The sequence below is a fragment of the Urocampus carinirostris genome, chromosome 7 (assembly GCF_059441175.1).
Source record: "Urocampus carinirostris isolate Australia breed hairy pipefish chromosome 7, RoL_Ucar_1.0, whole genome shotgun sequence".
Lineage (NCBI taxonomy): Eukaryota > Metazoa > Chordata > Actinopteri > Syngnathiformes > Syngnathidae > Urocampus > Urocampus carinirostris.
The window spans coordinates 18,105,402-18,130,162 of record NC_142355.1 but is presented as its reverse complement, the minus strand read 5'-3'; the positions used below and the strand labels follow the sequence as shown (position 1 = coordinate 18,130,162).

At 41.1% G+C, this 24,761-nt stretch overlaps 1 protein-coding gene across 1 annotated transcript in view; it reads left to right on the top strand.

The window, feature by feature from the left end:
• reln (reelin) overlaps positions 1 to 22,062 on the top strand; it is a 179,772-nt gene extending 157,710 nt beyond the window's left edge. The window contains exons 47-65 of the mRNA XM_088339951.1: positions 606 to 746; positions 878 to 1,055; positions 2,963 to 3,156; positions 4,538 to 4,788; positions 4,857 to 5,011; positions 6,212 to 6,426; positions 6,627 to 6,804; positions 9,657 to 9,832; positions 9,908 to 10,014; positions 10,093 to 10,335; positions 10,397 to 10,572; positions 10,647 to 10,720; positions 10,792 to 10,953; positions 11,577 to 11,734; positions 11,854 to 12,079; positions 13,656 to 13,853; positions 13,923 to 14,021; positions 15,133 to 15,259; positions 20,145 to 22,062. Of these exons, the coding sequence (XP_088196077.1) occupies positions 606 to 746; positions 878 to 1,055; positions 2,963 to 3,156; positions 4,538 to 4,788; positions 4,857 to 5,011; positions 6,212 to 6,426; positions 6,627 to 6,804; positions 9,657 to 9,832; positions 9,908 to 10,014; positions 10,093 to 10,335; positions 10,397 to 10,572; positions 10,647 to 10,720; positions 10,792 to 10,953; positions 11,577 to 11,734; positions 11,854 to 12,079; positions 13,656 to 13,853; positions 13,923 to 14,021; positions 15,133 to 15,253 (3,052 nt within the window). The 3' untranslated portion in view covers positions 15,254 to 15,259; positions 20,145 to 22,062. The remainder of the gene's footprint in view (positions 1 to 605; positions 747 to 877; positions 1,056 to 2,962; positions 3,157 to 4,537; positions 4,789 to 4,856; positions 5,012 to 6,211; positions 6,427 to 6,626; positions 6,805 to 9,656; positions 9,833 to 9,907; positions 10,015 to 10,092; positions 10,336 to 10,396; positions 10,573 to 10,646; positions 10,721 to 10,791; positions 10,954 to 11,576; positions 11,735 to 11,853; positions 12,080 to 13,655; positions 13,854 to 13,922; positions 14,022 to 15,132; positions 15,260 to 20,144) is intronic.
• Positions 22,063 to 24,761: the final 2,699 nt, after the last annotated feature.

Genomic DNA, 24,761 nt, shown 5'->3' with positions numbered 1-24,761 from the left:
GTACAATATCCTGGTTCTAGGTGCAATATCCCTGTTTAAGTCCTATATCCCAGTTTCAAGTGCAATATCCCGGTTGGGTAGTTTTTTATGTTACATGTAAATACTTAATATTAGAGGTGAATAGTTTATATATTTTTATTTATTATTCTCATGTCGTATATTTTGCCATCTGGAGGGGCCACCCTAATTTCAATGTAGCAACACAATGATAATATAGGCGATTCTGATAATTTTAAAACTGTCAATAAAAGAAACCTTTATTGACTCTACTAATGGTCCAATTTTGACACCACAATTCAAAAATGAAAGGCTCTCTTTGTGCAGCACAACAACTTTGTGGATTGCAAAAAACACTACATGGAAATCTTAATCAGGATGGATAACTTTGATTATTTGGTGCCATTTACCACTTTCGAACCATGGCTTTGATATTGTTGTGGTGTATCATGGGGTTGGTTAAATATGAAAATAAAAAATACAAAACAGCTGCTACTGAAAGAGCAAGAAAAAAAACAGGATCATTTGTCAAGAATAACTTGACGTGTTTCTTTTTATTCTAGAAGGGACATCAATAAAACACACTCATAAGTATAAATTGTTTTCAGGTCTCCAGCCACAAGGTTCCGGTGGTACCAGCAGGCTCCATTCGACAAGCAGCAGACTTGGGCTCTTGATAACCTTTATATTGGAGATGGCTGTCCAGATATATGTTCTGGACACGGACGGTGCCAGCAGAGCACCTGTGTGTAAGTAACAATGTCACCGTTTGTTTCCAGGGCTTGATCTTCTTGCTTCATTCGAAAAAATATCAATCTTGAAAACCCGGGTCCAATGAAAATGGAATATGATATCTCACAGCATGTTGGATCTTCTTCAGGTGTGACCCAGAGTGGAGCGGAGAGTACTGCGATGAACCCGTAACTCAGCTCCCCTCGCAGCTAAAGGACAGCTTCAGTCGAGCACCGTCACTCGGTCACTGGCATACACTCACTGGTGGGAAACTTAGCACTGTGTGTGGAGCTGTTGCCTCTGGAGCTGCTCTGCACTTTAGTGGCGTAAGCATTTACCCTCTCCTTTTTTTGGAGTTTTTATGAAACAAAATTCCCCAAAAATCCCAATCCAAGATGTACCCAAAGTTAATTAAATGCTGTTCAGTTTGTCTCTTTTGAAGGGTAACAGTCTAAACAGCCTGGTCCTGGAGAGCCGCATGGCCTGCATGTTTTGGAGGTTTCTCTGCTCGAACACAGGTGATGCCAATTTCTAGCTTGTTAGCAATCTTTGTGAGAGCTTGATAATGATTCAGGGAACTGGAATCACCTTTATTAGACCAGAGAAACTCCAAACACATGCAGGACATGCGGCTCTCGAGGACCAGGTTAGCCAACCCTGCAAAATGTTGTCCCCAACTAAAATAATCACTGCATGGGCTACTAACATAGATAAATCTGAGCTGAAACACACAGAAATAGAGGGGTTTTATTTTTGCCTGATTTTCTTTTTTTTTTTGCAATTGGATGCCTGCAAAAGAGTGTAGCATGGGCAACTTGGCTTGAAAGCGGCTGGGGCAATAGCATGAAGCCTTTCTTAGTCCCAAATCAAATTTGATAACAATCTGCAAAACTAAACATTGTATTTTATACATTTTTCGAAAGTCATCAGTGTTTCAAAAAGTGGCCATTTGAAGACGACCAGTTTACAGACCTAAAACCCCTTTAACCGTATATTTTACTTTGGCCAATTTCTAGACATTGTGAAAATGTTGTAAATGTTTGACTTTTGTTTCCAGAAGTCAATCACTGATTTACCACTCTTTTGCATGATAATTGCAAAGGAAAATTGATCCAGGGTTGGGTTTATATACATTTCTTTTCGGTTCTGATTTGAATACATCCTCCGGAAAGTGGAATACATTTATGTTGGGAATTTCGTTGGCTAAGCAACGTGTCAATCATCCTTTGAATTGGTCCCTGTTGGCTGAAGATTTTTGAGACAAAGTATACAGGCATTTTTAGGCTATAGAAGGCTGAGGACCGTGAAAAAAAGCTTGGGCCGAGAGTGTTATCAATCAAAAAGTCAGAGACTAACGGCCATATTGGAAATTGTCTCATATGTTTTTTTTTACTTTAAAAAGGAAATTATGGGGTGAAACAGATGGATTACAACAAGCAACGTCGAACGATGATAAGGTGCTCTTAGGCAGATTTTGTTTTTTAATCTGTAGGCATTATTCTTTGTTTTGGAGTAAATATTTTACACTGTCAGGTTAACTTGACCCTTGTGAATATAACCACACAATTTTTGGGAAGAATCACCTCATGAGCTGATTTTCAGGGGATGTATTTGGTGAGCAGTTCCAGCTTTATAGTTTTAGGGTATTTTGTTTCAGACTGATTGTGATGTTTCTGTGTTGAGTACATTTTGAAATCATATCTGGAAGAGTTGAACCTTTCCAATTATATGTGGCATGATGTATTTTAGTGTTTGGTGACATTGTGAAGAATCATGTTTGTTTATGAACAGCCAGCAGTTTTTCAGAATGTTAAAGGGTTAAGTATTCATAATTATTGAGGATAATTCTCACCCTGGCCACCACCTTTTTGACCAATTGTCCTCTGGTAGGCACTACAGGTCCATTAAAACCAGGACTAACAGGCTCATCTGTGAAAATATATATTTTGATGCTTACTTGGGAATTTTTGTTGCTGCTTAATGTTTTTGCATTATTTTTCATTTCACTATAAAATACATTTTTAATTGCATTATTATTATACCAGTCTCCAAACACTACGTTGTAAATAATTTTGCCCATTTATTCTGACCATGTTTATCTTATTTTTCTCTTTAAAGTCTTTTTTTACGTGGTTATCTTGGAGTGCCATGTCGAATGTGTTTGCATAAAATGTTTTTCAATGATAGATCATTCAAAATCCAAATTCAAATATTTGATTCCATGGCTCTGCAGAGTTGCAGTCGCCAGTTGGTAACGGTGGACCTCAACCTGACCAACGCCGAATTCATCCAATTCTACTTCATGTATGGCTGCATGATCCCACCGAGCAATCGTAACCAAGGGGTGCTCTTGGAATACAGCTTGAATGGAGGAATCCACTGGCATCTGCTGACAGAGATCTTCTATGATCTCTATACAAAACCTGGGTGAGCTTGTTTGTATCAAATCATTACAAAATAGAGGTACTAGTAATAGGTCCTGAATGTCAGAGAGAGAACGTTTACAAAGATTTAACTAAAATTGGGTTATATCATCTCAAAAATTCAACAAGAGTATTTCTCTCTCAGGCAAACACAGAGGTGCTGATGCATGCTTTTGGATCTTCTCCTTTAGATTATTGTTATGCCCTGATCTTCGGTCTTCCCAAAAAGAACCTTGCCAGCTTGCAGCTGCTACAAAATTCAGCAGCATGTGTATTTACCAGGCCCGGGGGGAGGGATCACATTACAGGAGTTTTAAAATCACTGCATTGGCTCTCTGTGTGTTTCAGGGTTGATTTTAAGGTGCTTTTACGAGTTTTTAAATGTCTTGATGGTCTTGAGCCACCTTTTTCTGTCTTATTTGAGTATATTATGTCAGCCCTCGCAGTCCCTGAGGTAAAGGGTAAAGACCACAACCTATGGGGAAGCAGCATTAAGCGACTTTGGTCCTCACCTAATGAACATTCCACTGGAGGACCTCAGGTCTGCGGGGACCCATGTTATTTTTAAGAGGAAGCTCACGACCCACTTTTTAATATGGTTTTTAACTGACTTTTTTGTGATATATTTAACTTCAAGTTTTCCACAATAACGCATTTTTATGTTCTTATTTTAATGTTTTGTTTTTCCAGTGTTTCCTCCTTTCTGGGGCCCACAATGGTAGGGTTTGGTTCAATGGCTGAAAATCCTGAGGCCATCTGTTTCCATCCCTATCAGTGTGGATAAGCCCCCTCATGTCATTTTGCTTTCATGGTGTGTCTGTGCCTTACCATAATTACATTTTATTTATATTACGATTGTTTTTATTGAATTCTAACCATTGTGTGTGTGTGTGTCTCACCCCCTAAAAGTTGGATTTTTTTAGTATATTTTTCTTTTACAAGGTGCACTGGCGTATACGGCGCGTGGATTAAATCATAGTACAAAAAGTTAAAAACAAAAATTCTACATCCAAGTGATCACAATACTTTGCATACTAAGCATACTGAAGATTTGCAATGAGTGTCCAAAAGTTGGCGTCTGAGCTGCTGTCAAATTTCAGGGCTTCTCTTTTGTTTCCTTTTAGAAACAAATAATTAACATGTTGTCCACAAGAGGGCACTGGAAGAACACTTTAAATGTTCCTCAAAGGCAGAATAGTTACTGTATGCAGTATCATTTTTGTGTAACCCTGCATTTCCAATTGCATCCACCGAATTTTCATCTCTATAAAGCGCAATTTCATATTTCTGGACAATTTGGGGTTTTTAAGTTCGCCTTATAGTCTAGAAAATACGGTACTTGGCACTTTATTTAAGAGGTATGGGTTTTACCATCATGTGTTCAGGTTTGTGAATGTTCTGCTGCCTCCCGCCGCCCGCCAAGAAGGTGTTCGTGTACGTTGGTGGCAGCCTCAGCATGACGGCGTTGACCAGAGCGACTGGGCTCTAGATAATGTTCTCATCGCGGGTTCAGACACGAGGGTGCAAATTTCTGACACTTTTGGTGGTGTGGCACTGCCCAACCATGAGAGAGCTCCAGCTGATGAAACGTCTGGACCAAGCGGTGACCTGGGTGAACTCCAAGAAACCCCTTTAGGTGCAGTTTGTATCAATTAAACGAAAACTGAAACAAGGGATAAAAAATATGATTTTTTTTTTTGTCAGTGAGCGACCACTGGCTGTTTTCAGAAGACTGCTCGGTGCAGCGTTTCTGCAGCTCCTCTGATAGAGTGATGGCATGTGGCAACACAGATGGACGAGAAGTCTACGCCGTCACACATGATATCGTCCCAGAGAAGGGCTGGGTGATGCAGTTTAAGGTGAATTTTGTTAAAGGGATGCAAGTTCATTAAAATGCAGTCCTGGAAAAACCTTTGCGCTGAACGGACACCTTTCACGATTTAGGTTGACAGTATGTAATGTAAATTTTAATTGTAGAGTAAAACTATTTATACATATAATTTACATTTAATTCACATCTACAAACCCCACCTTTTATACTTTTCAAACAATGTGGGTTACACTACAATGCGGCTTCTTCTTTTTTGGACGCAAAGGTGTCGGTGGCAAAATCACATGTGTAATGGACCTTTCCCGCGAATCACCCCATCTCTGGTGCCCTTTGCGGGCGCTCTCTGCCCAGTCTGGTGGCGGAGCACATCCCCGGTGGGACACTCAGCCTCGCGGCTTGCTAAAACTGGTGCGGACCATGGTCTCCGACTGTTTTAGTAAAACAAAGCATTGTGAGGGCTGCAGACGTTGATGTAATGTGATTTCTAAGGGAAGAAATTCAATGAAGCACAGGTAACCAGCAGGACTAACTCTGACTTCGGTAGCCTAATGCCTCGTCATATAATTAGTGACCCGCATGAATACATGAACAATATTCCCAATGTCCCTACCCACCGTCTAGCAAAATCACAGCCAAGGGAACGGGTTCGGAAGAATCAGCAGGGAATTGTCTAGTACAGCAACACATTGTTCTGCGATCAAGACACTCGTTGGGGGACTGTGCCCACAATGGTCACTCTTAATTGACGAGTGCATTAGTCAATTTTTATTAAATTGACATTAGCATAACACAGGAGTGTGTCAGAAACGTTCTGTCGACAAAACTTAATGTACTGTGCTCAATAAAATTCAAAAAGCCCGTATGATCACAAATATCTGTATACATGCTGAGCCATGTGACTGATCTTTTCTTTCTTTTTTTGTAAGAAATGGATACGAACCAGTTCCTTTTTGTTTTTATGTTTAACATTCGGCTTAAAATCTGGTGTGATTTGTACAAAAATAAAGTTGAGTTTTTTTCCTCAAACCTAAACTTGCGGCTTTCAGTCAGGTGCACGCTTTGGTTTTGGTCTCAAGGTATTGACTCACGCAAAAATGTATTTAAAGTAACACAGTCATATCCAGTCTCCTGAAATTAGTAACATTGCACCTATTTACCAAACAACCCTATTGAGGACAGATATTTGAAAATAAAAGAATGAACCCTCTTACGTGTGTGCATCCTGCAGATTGCAGTGGGTTGCGTGGTGCCGGATCGTCCCGCCGACAGACAGGTCCATGTTCAGTACTCAGCAGACTACGGTGTGACGTGGAAGTACCTGGTTCCTCAGTGTCTACCCGCCGACCCTCGCTGCGGAGGACATGTCTCGCAGCCGTCAGCCTTTTTCCCCGCGGAAGGCTGGAAGCGGGCGGTCTATCCTTTGCCTGACGGCCTTGCTGGCACGTAGGTCAAGACATTTCCAAACACACCATGATCTTCTTAATATTTAATGCATCGTCATGTGTGAGTTACATTATTGATGGATCTTTTTATTGTTAGAACTTAAATGATTAAAACTTTTGTCATATAAATCTTGGAAAAAGCAAGTGCATATTGTTGGATACACCACCCAAAGGATTCAGCCTTCTTTTCTTAATCTGTAGTTCAGTTCGCTTCAGATTCTACCAGCAACACTCAGATGTTCAGTGGGGTGTGGAGAACTTTTACATCGGGCCTGCGTGTGAGGGCCATTGTGGCGGCCACGGAGACTGTTTGCATCAACGATGCCTCTGTGACCCAGGATTTAGCGGCCCCAATTGCTACTCCAGCACAGCGCTGAAGGTAGTTATGTGTTTCCTACAGTACTTTTGACTTATTGTGGTTTGCCCAAACAGAAATAATAACTTAGGCCCAACACAAGTTTAGGCTTGGATTAGGCATAAATGTAAACCATTTTATTCAGGTCAGGCCGGGCTTCTCTCTCGCTGACTTTTTAAAAAATGATAAATGTTGATTAATGATTGATGATTTAATATAAACTACTTTATAAATTGGGATTTTTGTGTGTGTATGTGTGTGTGTGCGTGTGTGCGTGTATGTGTGAACGTGTGTTTGTATGTGACCAACAGGCTTTTAATAGAATATGACATAGTTGTACTTTAGGCCTTCGTGAGAGTGTTTTTAGCAAGTTCTCGTCCCAAGTTAGTTTTAAAATATACTGTATATTTTCTCGTCAAAGCACCCACAATAAATTCCAACAAAGACCAAAAACATCTGATTTGTGTGGTCTGCTTTTGTGGGGTCTCTAACCCCCTCTGGCAGCTAAATTGGGTGAAACTCCCAACCACATACCACTTCAAACAGCCAAATGCAACGCCAAGTGATTCGTGGATATGAAACTAAAAAGATTATTTAGGACGTTCTGCTACTGCTGTTTTTTGGCCTAAAATCACAGACGGCCTTAACATTTCTCATTAACTCTTTAAAAAAAAATTCAGTGACTGAAAATTGTCGGTTAATGTAACCTCGGCAGACACAGAAATATGAAATATGTAAATGTTTATACATTTTTGTTTAACCTATTTACGTAACAAAAGACTGGCTTTATCTGATTATTTTTTTCATTATATATCACCTCTCCACCTCCTGTGTCCTCACAAATAAAAATTAAATTTGGGGTTTGCTTTAGGCTCGGACCTGCAAATCAAGTTAATAGCTCAGGCTGGAGCAAGGTTTGGCTTTAAATGACTGCGGGCCTATCTTGGGTCAGGTTTAATTTTTTTAAGCCTGATCTTACCGTGACCCCATTCATGCCAACCTTGCGTCATCATGCGCTCTATTTTACAAGCGAAACACAATCAGTCTCCAGAATTTTAAATATAAAACCAAACTTCTACCAAACTGGAAATCTAATGTGATGACTAGAGTGATGTATTCATGCACAAATACTTGGACTTGCTTTAAGATAAAACAGCCGTAGACTAAAATATCAATCCCAAATATAAATTGCTGGCTTTTAGGAGCATGCTGTCACGCACACCGAAAAGTTTGGCCCAGTCATATTCAATATTTTCAACATTATATGCCCGCCAACTCTGTGTCATCATTCAGTTTCACCTTTGGCAGCAATCGCTCGTATTCGCTGTTGAAACTAGAGGCTCTTAGCATTCCCTGCTGGCGAAAGTTATATTGTAGTCTGGAAAAAAATACACAGTTCACTAAAAATAACTCATTTCAAACGGGAAATTAATTCTAAATTAGTTCTAAAATCTTTCAGTGCAGACTCAAATAAATTTGCCTTGTTTTTTAATTAATTAAAGAACTTGATTAAAAGGGAGAAATGTCATTCATATATGTAATTCACAACACTTTTATTTTTTTGTCTTAATAGCAATCAAAGAATATTTGTGTTTTGACTATGCACAAACCAAACTATCAAAATCAAATCAATTCTTTTGTAAAGCACTTATCAGGTAATGAGTTGCAGCTCAAACTGCTGTATACAAACATTCAATGTATAATAAGAATATAAAATCCCCTTCTTTTCCCCCCATCCAACAACCAGGAACGCCTAATGCACAGACACACAGAATAATTGAAATTAATTTAAAAAAAAACAAAAACAAAAAACTTAAAACAAAAATATATAATACAATGAATAAGAGTATGGCACGGCACAGACATCCACACTGATAGAGATGGCAGCAGATGGTCGCCAAAATGATCCAACCATACCTTACCTAAAAACGTGTAAAAGTACCTTAAAATCAACCATGAAACTCATGGAGAGCCAAAGTGGATATTTTAAAACTGGTGTAATGTGATCTTGCCCCCTGGCCTTTGTAAGCACACGTGCTGCTAAATGTTGTAATAGTTGCAGGCGAGCGATGCTCTTTTTGGGGAAACCGGAGAACAGGGCAATTCAAACTAAACGAGAGCACCTCTGTGTTTGCCTGAGAGAGATATGGGCAGACTCTTGCTATATTCTCCAGATGATAGAATCCAGTCTTAGTTATATTTTTTAGCTGTGGAATAAAACTGATATCAGAGTAAAAAAAAAGACCCAAGTTCTTAACACATTGTAAAAGTTTCTCTATTTGACTTTCAGGACCAATGACTAAAATGTCTGTTTTGTCCTGGTTGAGCTGTAGAAAGTTCTCTGCCCTCTATGACTTAATATCAAATATACAAAGGGGTATCTCAAGGACTTGTGTCATCAGGGGACACAATCACTTGCTAAGTGCATTGCCTAAACTATGGAAACTGATGTTGTGTCAGCTGACGACACACTCAAGGCGAAGCAAATACAGATTAAAAATCAAAGGCAACTCTGAGATGCAGTAGCACAAGAACTGTAAGTTTAATGAAATCCATATTGTTCCTGATACCATTTAAAATCGTTAGAAGGCAGTCTCTGTGCTTTGGCTTATCTTAAAATTGCACTAAAATTTTGCTAACATGCTGTTTTCTTCTAAAAAGAGTACAATTTCTCATCTTTAGAAGGGCCATACCACCACTGTTAAAGGCGGCAGGGAAGACTCCTTTTTGAAGAAAGCCATTGACTATATCCAAAATCAGATTCTCAGATAATTCATGAAAGGTTTTCAAAAGATATGTATTAACTGGGTCTTCAAAGAAGTTTGTTGGGTTGACTTCAGACAAAATTTTTACCAAGCAACATTTATCCCTTGTAGGCATCTCTGAAGGAACGGTTTGACTGGGAAGGATCGGCCGGGTCTCAATGGCAAGTTTTAGAAGGAGGTCGGCCCTGCACTGACTGTGGGGTGTTGGTAGAGGGCACGGCCCTATATTTTGGAGGAGCTGATGCCAGACAAGTTGTTAGCACTGACCTGGACCTCCGGGGAGCCAAGTCAGTATTGAAGGCAACACTGTCTCTCTATTCTGTGTCATGATTGAGGCATGTCTGTTGCATTTTTCTCCTTAGGTTTGTGGAGTACTGGGCCAGAATTGGAAGTGAAAATAACATGTCAATGTGTCACCGTCCGACATGTCGAAAAGAAGGAGTGCTTCTCGACTATTCTACAGATGGAGGTGTGCTTACAAACATATTGAATCACTCTCACGTTTTTTTTTTTTTCTGCTCAACGAATGTCCCCGTATGACCCTAAGGTATATCGTGGGTCCTCTTGCACGAAATGGACTATTTGAAATACGTGACGGTGAGGAGGGATTACATCGTCCTGCCAGAAGGAGCCCTTACCAATGCCACCCGTCTACGCTGGTGGCAACCGTTTACAATGTCCTCCGGCTTGGCTTCCCACAGCTTGGAAAGAGCTCAGTGGGCAATAGACAATATTTTGGTTGGAGGGTCGGACATTAATCCATCAACCCTGCTTGACACCTTTGATGATGGCAAGTCTGAAAAAAACCCTATAAAGGCAAAGATGTTGCTTTAAACTATGTTTAATTCCAGAAGGTGTATCCCATGAAGAAAGCTGGAGTTTCTACCCAAACGCTGTGCGGACGGCGGGCTTCTGTGGAAACCCTTCATTCCACCTTTACTGGCCCAACAAGAACGAGGACAGGACGCACAACATTCTTGCTACTCGAGAGCTTATTGTGCAGCCTGGATATATTTTACAGTTCCAGGTAACAAACAAATTCAAAGTCTCCTTCAGCAAATGGAATTGTTTTAATTTCATTTCTTTTGGTCACTGTTGCAGATTGTTGTTGGTTGTGAGGCAGATGTGTGTCAGGACCATCATTCGGTCCTGCTGCAGTACAGGAAGGATGCGAGGTAGACTTTGAAGTATCACAATGACTGTTCCTGTGAATCCGGTATATAACATTACTTGAGCTTCTATTCAGGTCTGACTCTTGGCAGTTGGTACAGTCGGAGTGCCTTCCCTCCGCAGTCAACAACGTGGGCTGTTCTCCCTTCCAGTTTCACGAGTCCACCATCTACAGTCCCGTCAACAGCTCAATGTGGACCAGGGTCACCGTTCAACTGCCTGACCATGTCTCTTCAGGGTAGGGTTGGCTCTATAAAAATGCCTGCAAATGCAGAGTGTGTTAGTGACATTGATGTGAAAAAGAGCGATGCGGTGCTCGCTGCCTACTTTTAAAGCAAGATTGTGACGTCAGCAACCCCCCAAGGTGTGTCGATCTAACCTGCAACGTGACTTCCTCTCAAGAAGATGTACTTGAGGCTTTCTTTATTTAAAAAAACTGTTCTCAACCTACCCAAATTAGTATTGCAATTCAACTTTTGGTGATATAGGCTTAAATTGTCAATCAATAATCTTTGATTATAAACTAACACTTTGGCGATTTGAATCTCCTTATAAATCTATCTAGGTATGTTATTTTTCTGATAACAACTGGAACAAAGTCGTTTGGATGCATACTTGTGGATGACCGCTGTGCATTTTCAAATCTGTAGGTGCTCCAATAATCTGTGAGAAAGTGTCTTGGGTGATGATTGGTGTGTCTTTCGACGTTTTTGACACTGTGTCTGTAGCTGCAAAGACTACGGGTGTATTCATAGCAAGGGCATTACATTCCAATAATAATATCGGTCCTTATTCATCACGACGAAAATTGATAATAAAAGGAAATGCAACAAAACAATTCTTCTCATTTGACCTTTTCAGGGCAACCCAATTCCGTTGGATACAAAAGGACGGCACAGGAGAGCGTCAGAGCTGGGGAGTGGACCGTGTTTACATCGGTGAGGCGTGCCATGGACTCTGCAGCGGCCACGGCTACTGCACAACTGGAGTGGTCTGCATTTGTGACGAGGGATATCACGGTGGGCTACTACAGACTCTTAAAAACGGATACTTAGCGTTTTATTTTCTAACAACGCAATGAGAACTCAAACTAAACTGAGCTTTTTCTAACACTGTCCCTTCTTTGACCCTAACACAGGCGATGACTGCTCCCTCTTTACCAAAGACTTGCCGAGCTCCATCAAGGACAACTTTGAGTCCGGTGGCGTTTCTCCTGAGAGCTGGCAGCTGATTCAGGGTGGGGGAGTGGGCAGCGGATGTGGACAGCTGTCACCGCATGCCCACGGAGACTCGCTTTATTTTAACGGCTGTAAGATGAGGCAGGCTGTTACAAAACCGCTGGACCTCACTCGAGCAAGGTACAGGTACAACCAAAACCCCAAACACGGAAATTTAAAGAATTGCCCTTTTCATTTATGACCCCGAAATGTTTAAGATTATCAACCAAGTCTTTCGTTATATCCGGACAATTGTCCCCTGAGTTTTTTTTGTGCCACCATTGGCAGAAAGACAGGAATTAGGGCTATGAGATCAGAAGGTTTGTTTTAACCAGTGGTGTCCAAACTGCCGTTTACGGTTTGCCAAATAGTTTCCAGCAGCCGTCCACATGTATTTAAAATGTTATTTGCAACAAAAATGTTGTATACACTCTACAGTTAAAAAATATTGCAGTAAAAAATAAAACAGTCTTTATATTTATAGCATATCAGTTGGATCTTTTTTTGTACTGTTAACTATAAGTTGCTTTTTTTGTAATCATCATTCAAGAGCGCAACTTTTAGTATGCCATCCTGTTATTGACTCCTTAACGAATAATCCATCGTTCCATAATTGAAGGATGTCTTCCAGGTCCTGCAGTAACAAAGCTGCCTCAGACCATGACACTCTCACCTGTAACCTTTGGTGTGATGCTTTTTTTTTCAAACAAAGTCTTTTTTTTTTTTTAAACCAGTATAACTAAATAGGGGGTCAATAAATCATTTGTAGAGGCAGACCAATGTTTGAACTATCTTAAATTTGTGCATAGCTTAAAGTCTATCTACATGCACAATTTAATTGTTACTTCTTTGAAGTATCTGTACATTGTAACCAAGACCCACTTGGATATGCATAGATATTGGTTTTCTACAAATCTACAGAAGAAAATGGAACAAAAGACGTCAGTTAGCTAAATTTTATTATTAATGGACAGAGGGGATCACATGAGGACTCGAACAAAGAAACCAAACTAGAGGTCATTAAATAGCAGGTCTTTTCTTTTTACTGAAAGTTGACTTCTGTCAGCATGCGTTAGCATGACCGGCCCAAGGTAGTTACGTAAGGAGTTGGCAGACTAAAAAATAAAACACATTTTTTTTAAAAACATTCTTATAATCATATGCTAGTTTCACGAGCACGTGCCCCTAGAAGGTGTTGTCATTCTCGGCACCCAAACAGACCTGAGTTAACAAAGAACTTTCCACTTTCGCACTGGATGGGCATACTCCTTAGCGATGCCATTAGTAACCACTCCCCCACCTTTGAGTGGTGGGAAAGGAGGAAGCTGTCTATAGTAAAATACGGCTGCTGTAGTAAATTAAAGTGATCTGATCATGGTTAGTAGTGTGGCTAGAATACTCACTTAAAATGTAATCATTAGACCCAATTTTGAAGGCAAATGATTTTACATCATTAATCATTTTAACAGATGAGTAGACTAGACCTAAAACATCCCTTTATTAAATGTCTGTCCTTTTCTTGCCCTGTGGAATCTAGTGGGCGTGGAGACAAAAAGGCGTAGTCGTCAATGTCGAAAGTTGCAAAGTTCTCTACACCAGATCATAGCTTCTTAAATGCTTAACCTTTATCGTTGCAGCCTCAAAATAATTGTCCATAATGACAATCAATTCAACGCTGACCCAATGTTGACTCCTCCCTCTGAAATTTGCCCTTTGTGTGCAGCAAGATCATGTTCGTTCTGCAAATAGGCAGCACGGCACAGACAAACAGCTGCAATATCGCTCTGGAACGAGCCGACACGGTCGACCGAGCTGTGCTGCTGCAGTACAGCGTCAACAATGGAGTGAGCTGGCATGTCATCGCCCAGCATCAACCCAAAGACTTCATCAAGGCCCAGAGGGTTTCTTACAACATTCCTCTGTAAGTGTCACACGACGAATAAATTGAAGGGAATCACAATACATGACATTCTACTGGTGCTTTGACCAGCGAGGCGAGGGTGAAAGGAGTGATGCTGCGATGGTGGCAGCCCCGCCATGACGGGGCTGGACATGACCAGTGGGCGCTGGACCATGTGGAAGTAGTTCTGTGAGTACCCAAACTCTCAGCCTGACCCGACCCTTCCATCAGTGCCCATATCTTCCCTTGTCTCATCCTGCATCACCCATGTATGACCGCCCCTGCTGTATTTGGCCAACAAAATAACCATCAGTGTCTTGTTGGAAAACAAAAAGAAACAAAACAATCTGATGGGTTAAGTCTGCTGTTAAAAGCTTAATTGACAACTCCGCAGTGCACTGAGATTGTTGTCTTTTATGTCAGTGGCTTGAAGTCATTTAAATTCATTTCCTGCATGTTGCCAAAGATCTAGCTACCTGATAGTGTGGGTGTTCCTATATTCCTCCTATAGTCAATTTTACATTTCCCCAGCCCACTAATTACAGAGCAGGCAAGGAGGGACAAACACCGCAACAGTCAGTGATAGCATGCCAATTCAGGACGGGTGGAGGTGCCGGCTCAACAAGCTTTCTTTTGACTGACAGAGATATGTAGCACAAATACACACCATGGCATTTGCGATCATGTATATAATGACAGTTACTTTGATTAATTTCCCATTTAGATATATGTAAAAATATCATTTGATTTTTATGAGACTCTCACAGGACCAATTAAACCCTGGCGGCCTTCCAGAATCTTCCTATGTATGGGGAACACTGTAGGCATTGTGGCAAATGCAGTTTTTGGTCAAAGCACTCTTCGTACCTGTTTATTTTAAGATGGTCGGAGATTTTAAGCTCTAAACATGGGTTTGGCATGCTTTCTTCTTGCCGATGTATTTGGTTGGTCATGATAGAGCATGTGTTAGAAAATAACTGTACTATACAGATGTTAACACCTAAACCTGAGCTGCTTCCTGGTCTCTGTGGCCATGATAATGACCCCTTCCCCACTTCGGCCCCATCCCTCTGCATGTTATTAAACAGTTTGTGTTGACAAGTCAAGTGTGGCCATGATCCTCACACTCTTGTTTATTTCTCTCTCACCTCCTTCACATCCTTTTTCTTTTCCCCCTCCAACCCACAAAACTCATTTTCCACCCCCACGGATTCTTTTCCTGCTCTTCAACGGACAACTCCACAACTTCCTGCCATTCCTTTCACTCTCACTCTTCTGGCCCCCCGGGGCCCTTCCCCAGGCCAGGGCTACCACCATCCTTCACCCTACTGCGAGACAGCAGCCCTCTTCACTTGTTCCTCCCCCCTTGCACTCTAACCTCTGCTCTCTTCTGTATTCTGCTCCCTTTGGCATGGCTGTAGCGTAAGGTAAGCTCACCGCCTAATCCGCCCTTCCCACACCAACCACAATTCCACTCGTTACCCTCATCCACTTCATGCAGTAGACACACACTTTTCCTCACCCATCATCCCTGCAGCCAGATTCAGATTCAGATTCAGATTCAGATTTACTTTATTGTCATTCGTGTACACGTGTATACAGAACGAAATGTCGATACATCTGACCCGCACAGTTTCTTTGAACGTCAGCCGGGATAGATAAGATTAACCATGTCTTCGTCAGAATTTTAGCGCAGCAGTTCGTCATCTCGCGGTTCGATGCCTCTTCCAGTTGTTAAATGGTCCAGTTTATTGTCCAGAGAGCGAATGTTAGAGGGGTTAGCCTTTAGCCTAGCTGTTAGCCCGGCCCGCTTCGTCGAGGGGTTAGCCTTTAGCCTAGCTGTTAGCCCGGCCCGCTTCTTCTTCGCGCCGCTGTCTTGCCACTCTGCTTCGCTGCTTTGTAGGCCGCTGGTCTTGTAGGTCTTGTTGACATAGCAGTCCGTGGCTAATAAACACTCCCGAGTGGTCGTAGCACCGAGCGCTTGATGTCGAGTGGTCGTAGCACCGAGCGCTTGATGTCCTCGTTCGGCGGTAACGCCGCCGTCTTGCCACTCTGCTTCGCTGCCTTGTAGGCTGCTGGGTCTTGTCGACATAGCAGTCCGTGGCTAATACACATCAAGCGCTTGATGTCTGGATGATCGCATATCCAGCAAAAAAAACTGCGATCGTAACTTAATCTGCAGTTCGAGCCGACTTTGTGCGCCATCAAAACTGAGTCGAAGACTGGATCTTATGGCCGACGCGTAAAAAAACCGTTGCAAGTCGATGCGGCCGCAGCCATCAGGGCGCCGCCATCTTGCCAAGACCTGTTTTTTCTTCTCGACGGGCTGCTCACACACTCAAGGTGGAAGCTCCGAAACATCAGGTTTACTAGAATCAAACCAAATGAGTTATAAGAATTAGCTGCCGATTTAAAATTACGAATTGACCGACAAAAGTGTTGGTGTGGTGATGTGTTAGTGTTTCTTTGTGCACATTTTTCTTCTTTCCCCCCATACAACCAGCCACCCCAGCTTGTGCTTCAAGTGGCTTCAATGGCAAGGTCACGGAGTGCCTAAACCCCCTTTTTTGTCTCTTCATATTTTATTCTCACTGCCAAAAATCTTGCCCCAGCGTTTTCATCTGCTCAATTTGACACCCTAAATGGCTTAATGCAGTAAGAATATCTCATTTGCTTATTTGCAAAGTCCGGTGTCATTCACCATCGGTTTACACCTTGACTACTAAACTGTACATTTTGTGAGCAAATGCAATTTTCAAAAGACTATTGTTTTACATGGTACAGCGTATTTAGTAGGTCAATAAATCATATTAATAAATAAATTGTTGAGGCAAACCTAATGTTTGCACATATGTTAACATGGTGTCGCCTTTTGGAGCATCACAGCAATTTTTATATATATTTCTGGGAAAATGGCTGAAAAAACTTCTGATCGATCTCAGAACCTAAATTGTGGCTGCACACACAATTTAAATGTGACATCTTTTACGCGGCTGTATATTTCAATCAACAAACACATTTAAATATTCTTAGGGATTTGTTTACTACAAATGTAAAAAAGAAAATTGAACACGACACAACTCTTGGGACTAAATAATAGGTTTGACGGAGAGAGAGGAAGTTAGGCACCTGTGGAATATAAAGTGAGAAGAAAAAAAATAGTTTTGCCTAATTGAATTTATTGGGGGCAAGGGGTAGGCAAACGCAGTTATAGTAACCAAATTCCCCGAATCACATCAATTCTTAATCTGAACTTCTAACTAATCGACATGTCTCAGGGCACTCTCTGGTAAGATAAGAAGGAGTTGGTCTGGAGTAGGTTAAGGCAGATTGGCATACGCACAGGATACAGTCTCAAGCTGGAGAGATGATCTATTTTCTGGTTGGAGATTGTGGCTAGCAATCATGGAGATCCATGGACTTGCTCGCACATATTCGCTCCCTTTAGTTTAGTGAGACCAAACTAGAGGGAGCGAAATGGCAGGTCTTATTTTAGCCGTTCGAATTCTGGCATCATGCATTAGTTTTTTACACTAAAAACTGTCCCAAAGGAACGACGTAAGCAGTACTAGAATTTTAAAAAATAAATTAAAAAATAAATGCGTCTATAAGATTGGCCAGCGCATGCCCGTTCGTTATTTTCCGTACCCAACTCAGAACTGAGAGCAACTTAGTAAAACCTTTCCACTCCCCACTGGCTGGGTGTTGCTTTTAGCGACACCCATAGCAACACCCATAGCAACCGCTTCCTCACCTTTGTGTGTTGGGGGAGGAAGATGTAGTCTGTCGTAAATTTAGGTTGCTTTGGTAAATAAAAATGACCTGAACAGTTAGTTGTCCTGTTAGAATACTCACTCAAAATCCAATTAATGAAACACAATTCTGAGGGCAAATGTTTGGACATCATCCATTTTTGACAGATCAAGAGACAGGACTGAAAACATTCCTTTATTACATTTCTGTCTAGCAGAATCTTGCAAGGGATGTCGAAAGTTGCAATGTACCTTATACAGGACATACATTTTCTAGTTTTGAACTATAATTTATCTTATTTTACTTTTTTTGAATCTCCCTACGCACATAGCCGTGCGTAGGCACCGAATATGTACACTTGTTTTTCTAGTAAAATAGTACAAATAATTTTTAAATGGCCAAAATTGTGTCATGTGGCCGACAGCGGAACATTCTGAAAAAATAATTTCGTTATTTTAAAATGAATTACAAAATGGTCAAAATCACTAAGAAATCTAATTTTTTAAATTAAATGAGAAAAAATCCTCTACTGGTAAAGCAAATCAATAAAAATGACCTTTGGATATTGTTTTTTGGATGACGTTGTATTATTTTCCAGATTTTTATCAATCAATACCAAATTATATTAAGGAAAATCTGTACCATTATTATTCTTTTAAAGCCTCACTAAATAAAAGTGTTTCAACTGGAGGACCATGGAAGGACAGAAATAATACAAATGAGATAAACCCATTGACCTGTTTATCCATCAGTCCATTGTGGACATCCATTCATCCATCCTTTGAGTGCAAGACCTAACACCCTTGCACTAGCTGAACCCTCGCCCCGCCTCATTGTCGTTGCCCTGCTGAAAAGAAGAAGCAATGAACATGACCAACTCTGCTGCTTGTTCAACCAAAAGCATGCACTCGTGTTTGTTGTCCTTATTGTGAAATTTTGTCAGAGCGTGTCCTAGGTCTTGTCTTGAGTTGTGTTGTCATGTTACATATTTTCATTCTTAATTGTTTGAGAACATTAATTCCTTCATTACCCATCCGTCCATTATCTGCACCGCTTATCCTTCGCTGGTCGCTGGGGTGCTGGCGCCCATCCCAGCTATCTTCGGGCATTGGGCAGGGGACACTCTGAACTGGTTGCCAGCCAGTTGCAGGGCACACCGGGACAGACAATTTGCTCGCTCATTCACACCTAGGGACAATTTGAACTGGCCAATTAACATGCCATGCATGTTTTTGGAATGTGGGAGGAAACCGGAGTGCCTGGAGGAAACCCACGTAAGCACGGGGAGAACATGCAAACTCCACACACGAGGTTCGATCTAATGACCTCAGAACTGTGCCACACACGTGCTAACCACTGCGCCGCCGTGCTCATTCATTACCATTGATGGCTATTTACATTAAAATACAATATTACCATCATTCTGCTGTGAACAGTGTCGGGCACAATACTGAGGAATGGGTATTAGGTACAGTTACTTATTACTTTATTCGAAAAGTAGTTCCTTCAACAGTCCAGATTACTGACACTCAAAAGTAGTTACTCTAAAAGTTGTTTTTAATTACAGTATATACACTCATGTTGAAGCCAACACCCTTAAACTGCTTTAATATAGCCTCATAATGAAATAAAATGTGTGGAAGCGGTGAACTCTTTATATTTTTTGGCCTGTGCAATCTAGAGAGTTTGCAAACAAAAACTTAGGCGCGACACATGTCTCTGGGCTTCATACCACCTGATCCCCCTTTCCATTTCTGGAAACTCTCCAAGACGTTTTCTTTTTTTCCTCCAGGCATGGTGATTTGTAAAAAAAAAAATAATATATAAAAAGCCCAAAATTCAGCACACTTATCATACATTCTGTGCTTACGCCCCGTTTATTCTGTTGTTCATGTATAAGCCACGCCTCCTTCCCTGCACAGTTTCTACCATTTGCTACTGGTGACACTCAACCAAAGATGTAAATGTTATCTGATCTCAGTATTTTATTCATTGTCAATACAGCTTGGGTGCGAGTATATACATTTGGGGGAAAATCTGAAAATCAGTATGGAGAAATTAAGCATTCTTATACTCTGAGCTCAAGACAGTTCCACTGTAACTGTATTCAGTTGCACGGTATTTTGAAGGTGGCCCACCTTCGCTTCACATTGCTGGAAGATTAAGTTCCAATGTGAAGTCATGAGCAAAGTGGGAACAATTACAAGTCAGGGACATTGTCATTCATGACCTGCTTTAATAAGACGTGGAGTAACACACAAATTTGTAACGACAGTAGAATTATGAAATAGTATTTATAACGAGTTACAGTGCTTGTTACCAGGAACAATATTTGCCTTAGTATCTTGTTAGTCCAATCATTGGCTTGGAATGAGTTGAATATCTCTTTTCTGACGCTATCACAGTTCTATCAAACACTAATGACAAAACAAAACTTTGATTAGAGTTTAATACTTCAACATGCATGAAGCCAGGGCTTTGTGTGTGTGTGAGATGTTCCTCTCTCGCTAATTCCACATGTCCCTCCTCCTCTCTCTCACTGTGTTTGTCTCTCTCCAGCACACGTAAACAAAACTACATGATGAACTTTGCCAGACAAACCGGCTTACGTCATTACTACAGCCGCAAGCGGCGGGCACTACCAAGACGCGCCTGAGCTAGCGACTCAGGATTTTGACATCTCCTCAACCCCCTTTGACCGGTCGATCACGAACATCCATCTGCCTTCCTGACCTCGACACCAAATCAAGCTCATGCTTTCTAGCCAAAATCCGCCCCGTATCGTTTCCACAACCATTTGGATGAAGGTCAGGAGACGACGTCTGTTTTGTTCTCTTTCCACAATGGACAGTGAAGGTTCTAAATAGTTTTTGTTCTGCAAATTCCGCATCACAGAGAGCACCTGATTGAAAGCTGCATGGGCAATTTTAAGAACAGCAAAAAAAATAAAGTCGTTCAAATCCATTTCCTACATTTAAAAAAAGTCAACGGGGAAATGTCTAGTACAGAAAAGTAACATGCTGAGCGTTGATTACGACACTCGTTTGTGAAACGTGTCCACAAGCTGTCAATCTTAATCAACTGATGCAGTAGTCAATAACAATCACATTTGCATTTACATTTGCTAGAAAAACATTCTCTAAACAAAATTCAATGTACTTTTCTGGCCAAAATTCATAAGCCTGTACACATGCTGAGCAATGAGACTGATCTTAAGCTCTCTCATCCATTGTACACAGGACAAAGTGATAAGAGACCAAGTATTGTAACAATATAAAAAGAAATCATACAGAACTGCCAATTTAATTCATATTGACTGTTGCGCTAGTTTATTCAAACTGACAGCTGTGGACAGTTCGCATAAGAGTGCAGTAATTGCTACAGAATATGTTACTTTTAAGTACATAGTTACTCCCGCCTTTTACCCTCGCTTCATTGAATTTCTTCACTGTGACATCCAAAGCACTAGGCAGAAATCACATTGCATCTTTACCTGTCACGGGCTCTTGGGACGCCTTGTTTTAAATAAACCAACAAAATCCCTGTTCTGCACCAGTTCTAAGACAGCACCCGTCCAAAGTCACCGGGCGACAACGCCATCAAGATTTTTTTTTTTTTAAGTATAAGCCGCAGTGATCAAGATTTAGATACAAGTAAAATGGTGGAGTTCGGAATTTACGGTAAGCGTTTCTGTAGTTTTATTTCCCACATGGTTTCATTTCCTACCGACCCCTGTTGTCCAACCACACTGTGAAATTTCAATATATCACTGCTGAACTGACAAGCCTATTCAAAGACCGGCCTCCCAAATCCACCAGGAGAAAAAGACCAAAAGACAACGACACTAACCACGACAAGGGAGAAACGGTTGTGAAAGACCTGGGTGGAGGGTCGGTCCAAAAAATTGATATCTAAAATACTGTGTTCTTGCTATTTTTGTGTGTCCGTGGTTTCTTTCTGTGCTGAATTGACTATGGTGTTTTTTTCATTTATTTTCTACTAAATCATATGCTTAAGAGTGGGCAGGGCTGGAGGCGCCAAGTTCAGTCTTTTGGTTGTTTTTTGATGGATTTAATAATGTTTGTGTGTGTTCAACTAAAAAAAAAAACATTTTATATATGTTGGTGCCCAGAAAATAGAGATATTTATGGTATATGGCTCTTCCTTCATATGACCTATTTAAGATGCGTGAAATGTTATTTTCAAGTTGTTAAGTTATTAAGCAGTCCAATCTGCATCATCTACCCCCGTTCCCTTGTTCTGGTTCCCTACCCATTTTTGCTCCACCCTCCCCTATGCTGATTCTTGATACATGGAGGTGAAGCTCTGTACGTGTTGTTTTTTGCAGTCTGTAATTTGGACCCTCTGCTTTCTGTGTTACCCAAGTCTAACAACATTTCTGTACATATATGTATATCCACTATGGGGAGACCCAGCAGCCACATAGAAGGGAATAAAGAACTGCCCAAAAGCTGTACGACTTGCCTCAAATCTTTATTGGTCAAGTGTGTTTTCATAATAGAAAAGATGCAACATCATGAATTTTGATAAGCATAGCTTAATTTACCACCTTTCTCAATCCAAAGAAGCAGGAAATATGCATTTAAAATAGATTGAACTTGCCTTTATGTGAATGTGTTTTTTCATCTCATCTCATCTCATTAGCTGTACCGCTTATCCTTATTAGGGTCGCGGGGGGGCTGGAGCCCATCCCAGCCATCTCCGGGCAGTGGGCAGTGGACACCCTGAACTGGTTGCCAGCCAATCGCAGGGCACACGGGGACAGACAACTCACTCGCTCAGTCACACCTAGGGAAAATTTTGACCGGCCAATGCACCTGAAATTCATGTCTTTGGAATGTGGGAGAAAACCGCAGTGCCAGGAGGAAACCCACGCAAGCACGGGGAGAACACACAAACTCCGCACAGTAAGGCCGGTAGCTGGATTTGAACCCACGCAGGAGGTTCCCACGACCTCAGAACTGTGGTGCACACGCGCTAACCACTGCGCCGCCGTGATGCCCCTAATGTATTCTTTTTAATATACAAAATAGGGCCTTTTTTATCTAATAGAAATGAGGCCACACAGTGATTAAGAAAAAACACTGCAGTATTAAATTTCAGAAGCAGGGGATAACCTGTTAAGTCCATAACCATATTCAATCTAATTGTTGGGGAGAATAAAAATACTGTGTTAAAATAAGGATAGGCAAGGGTTCACAGCCACCAGGCCAAATCTAATTTTTATATAAAAAAGTGCTGACACAAAGATTAGGATGTGTTCATATTTATTATTCCAAATTACTGTAGATTTAACTGTGATGAGAAAATTACATGTCATTAGGCAGCACGGCGGCGCAGTGGTTAGCGCTTGTGCGGCACAGTTCATGTCATGGGAACCTGTCGTGGGTTCAAATCCAGCTCCAGACTTTCTGTGCGGAGTTTGTATGTTCTCCCCGTGCTTGCGTGGGTTTCCTCCGGGCACTCCGGTTTCCTCCCACATTCCAAAGACATGCATTTCAGGTGAATTGGCTGGTCCAAATTGTCCCTAGGTATGAATGAGCGAATGAGTTGTCTGTCCCCGTGTGCCCTGCGATTGCCTGGCAACCAGTTCAGGGTGTCCCCTGCCCACTGCCCGAAGATGGCTGGGATGGGCTCCAGCCCCCCCCGCGACCCTAATGAGGATAAGCGGTACGGCTAATGAGATCAGATGAGAAAATTACATTTTTCCCATGCATGCCTACCTTTTAACATTAAAAAGCAGATACACACGAAACACTCCGTGCTTGTTTAAAACTACATGTTGCAAACATTTACCAAAATGGAAATTTAATGCATTCGACGGTTTATTCATGCACATAGTCGCTCTTCAAAATAAATCAGCTGTAGACTTAAGTATTCCTCATTTTTGTACCTGTTTGAATATGAATAAGTGGTAGATTAAATAAAAAAGTGTTTTTAAGTGGAGAAAAGCTGTAGTCTTTCGTATTAAGCGTTTATGTTGGTGGCTATGCATTTAAATGTATATATATTAGAAACGCTTGATATGGAGTAGAGATTGCCAACCTTTTAAAAGCTGGGAGCTACTTTTTGTTACTGATGAAGGGCAACATAGTTTGATTGTGCTGTTTTGTTACCAAGTTGTCATTTGTAGGTTAAAATGAGCTCATCCACTAAACACCATGTCGGTAAGGAATCAAACACACAACCAAATGTCTGCATATAAGCAGACTCCCTAATTGAAGTTTTTTATGGTTGTATATCTGGCTTAGATGTGAGTACATAAAACATCTAAAAGGAGGAATTCAGCATTGTTGTACTCTGTGCTTGAAACGACACCACTATGATTGTTCTCAGTTGTACTTTGTAAATAAAAATACCTTCAAGGACATTTCCAGGTGAGGAATGCATGTGACAGAAGTCTAATAATTGAAAGACGTAAGTAATGTCCTGCATATATAAAGTTGCGGGGTAACGTAATATCACATTCACAGTTACTGGCTTTATTTCAAATTAAATGGAGACGAAACTGAATACCGAGCAGAAATTGATTCACTTTCCACCTGGTGTCATGAGAGTAATCTGTTATTTAATGTAGGTAAAACTAAGGAGATAATAGATTTCCGTACTAAGCCTCCCCCGCATGTGCCACTGTCTATTAATGGTAGTGAGGTGGAACTGGTCCATTCATTCAAGTTTCTGAGTACTTGTCAACTGACCTCACATGGACTGTCATTGCTACTGATATTCTAAAGTCAGCCAGACAAAGGCTCTACTTCGCCAACTCAAATCATTCGGAGTCAGTCAATCCATTCTTGTCAATTTTTATCGTACTAATAATGAATCCGTTTCAACTAGGTCAATCACAGTTTGGTTGTGTCAATCAGAAAGACTTGTCAAAGATGGAATCAGTAGTGAGAACGGCAGAGGAAATAATAGGTACTCCTATCCCTGCAAAGTATCTACATCGATCGAACTAGAAAACGGACCCTAAAAATTATAGACAATCCCAGTCACCCTGCTCACAGGTACTTTGATTACTTGCCATCATGTCGCTGTCTTTGCTCCATTGCGAGTAAGACTTCACGTCTTAAAGAGTTTTTACCGTTCCGCTGCCCATATTATCAACGGGAATTGATTTAGGTTATTATGTATAATATTATGTCAACGACATTC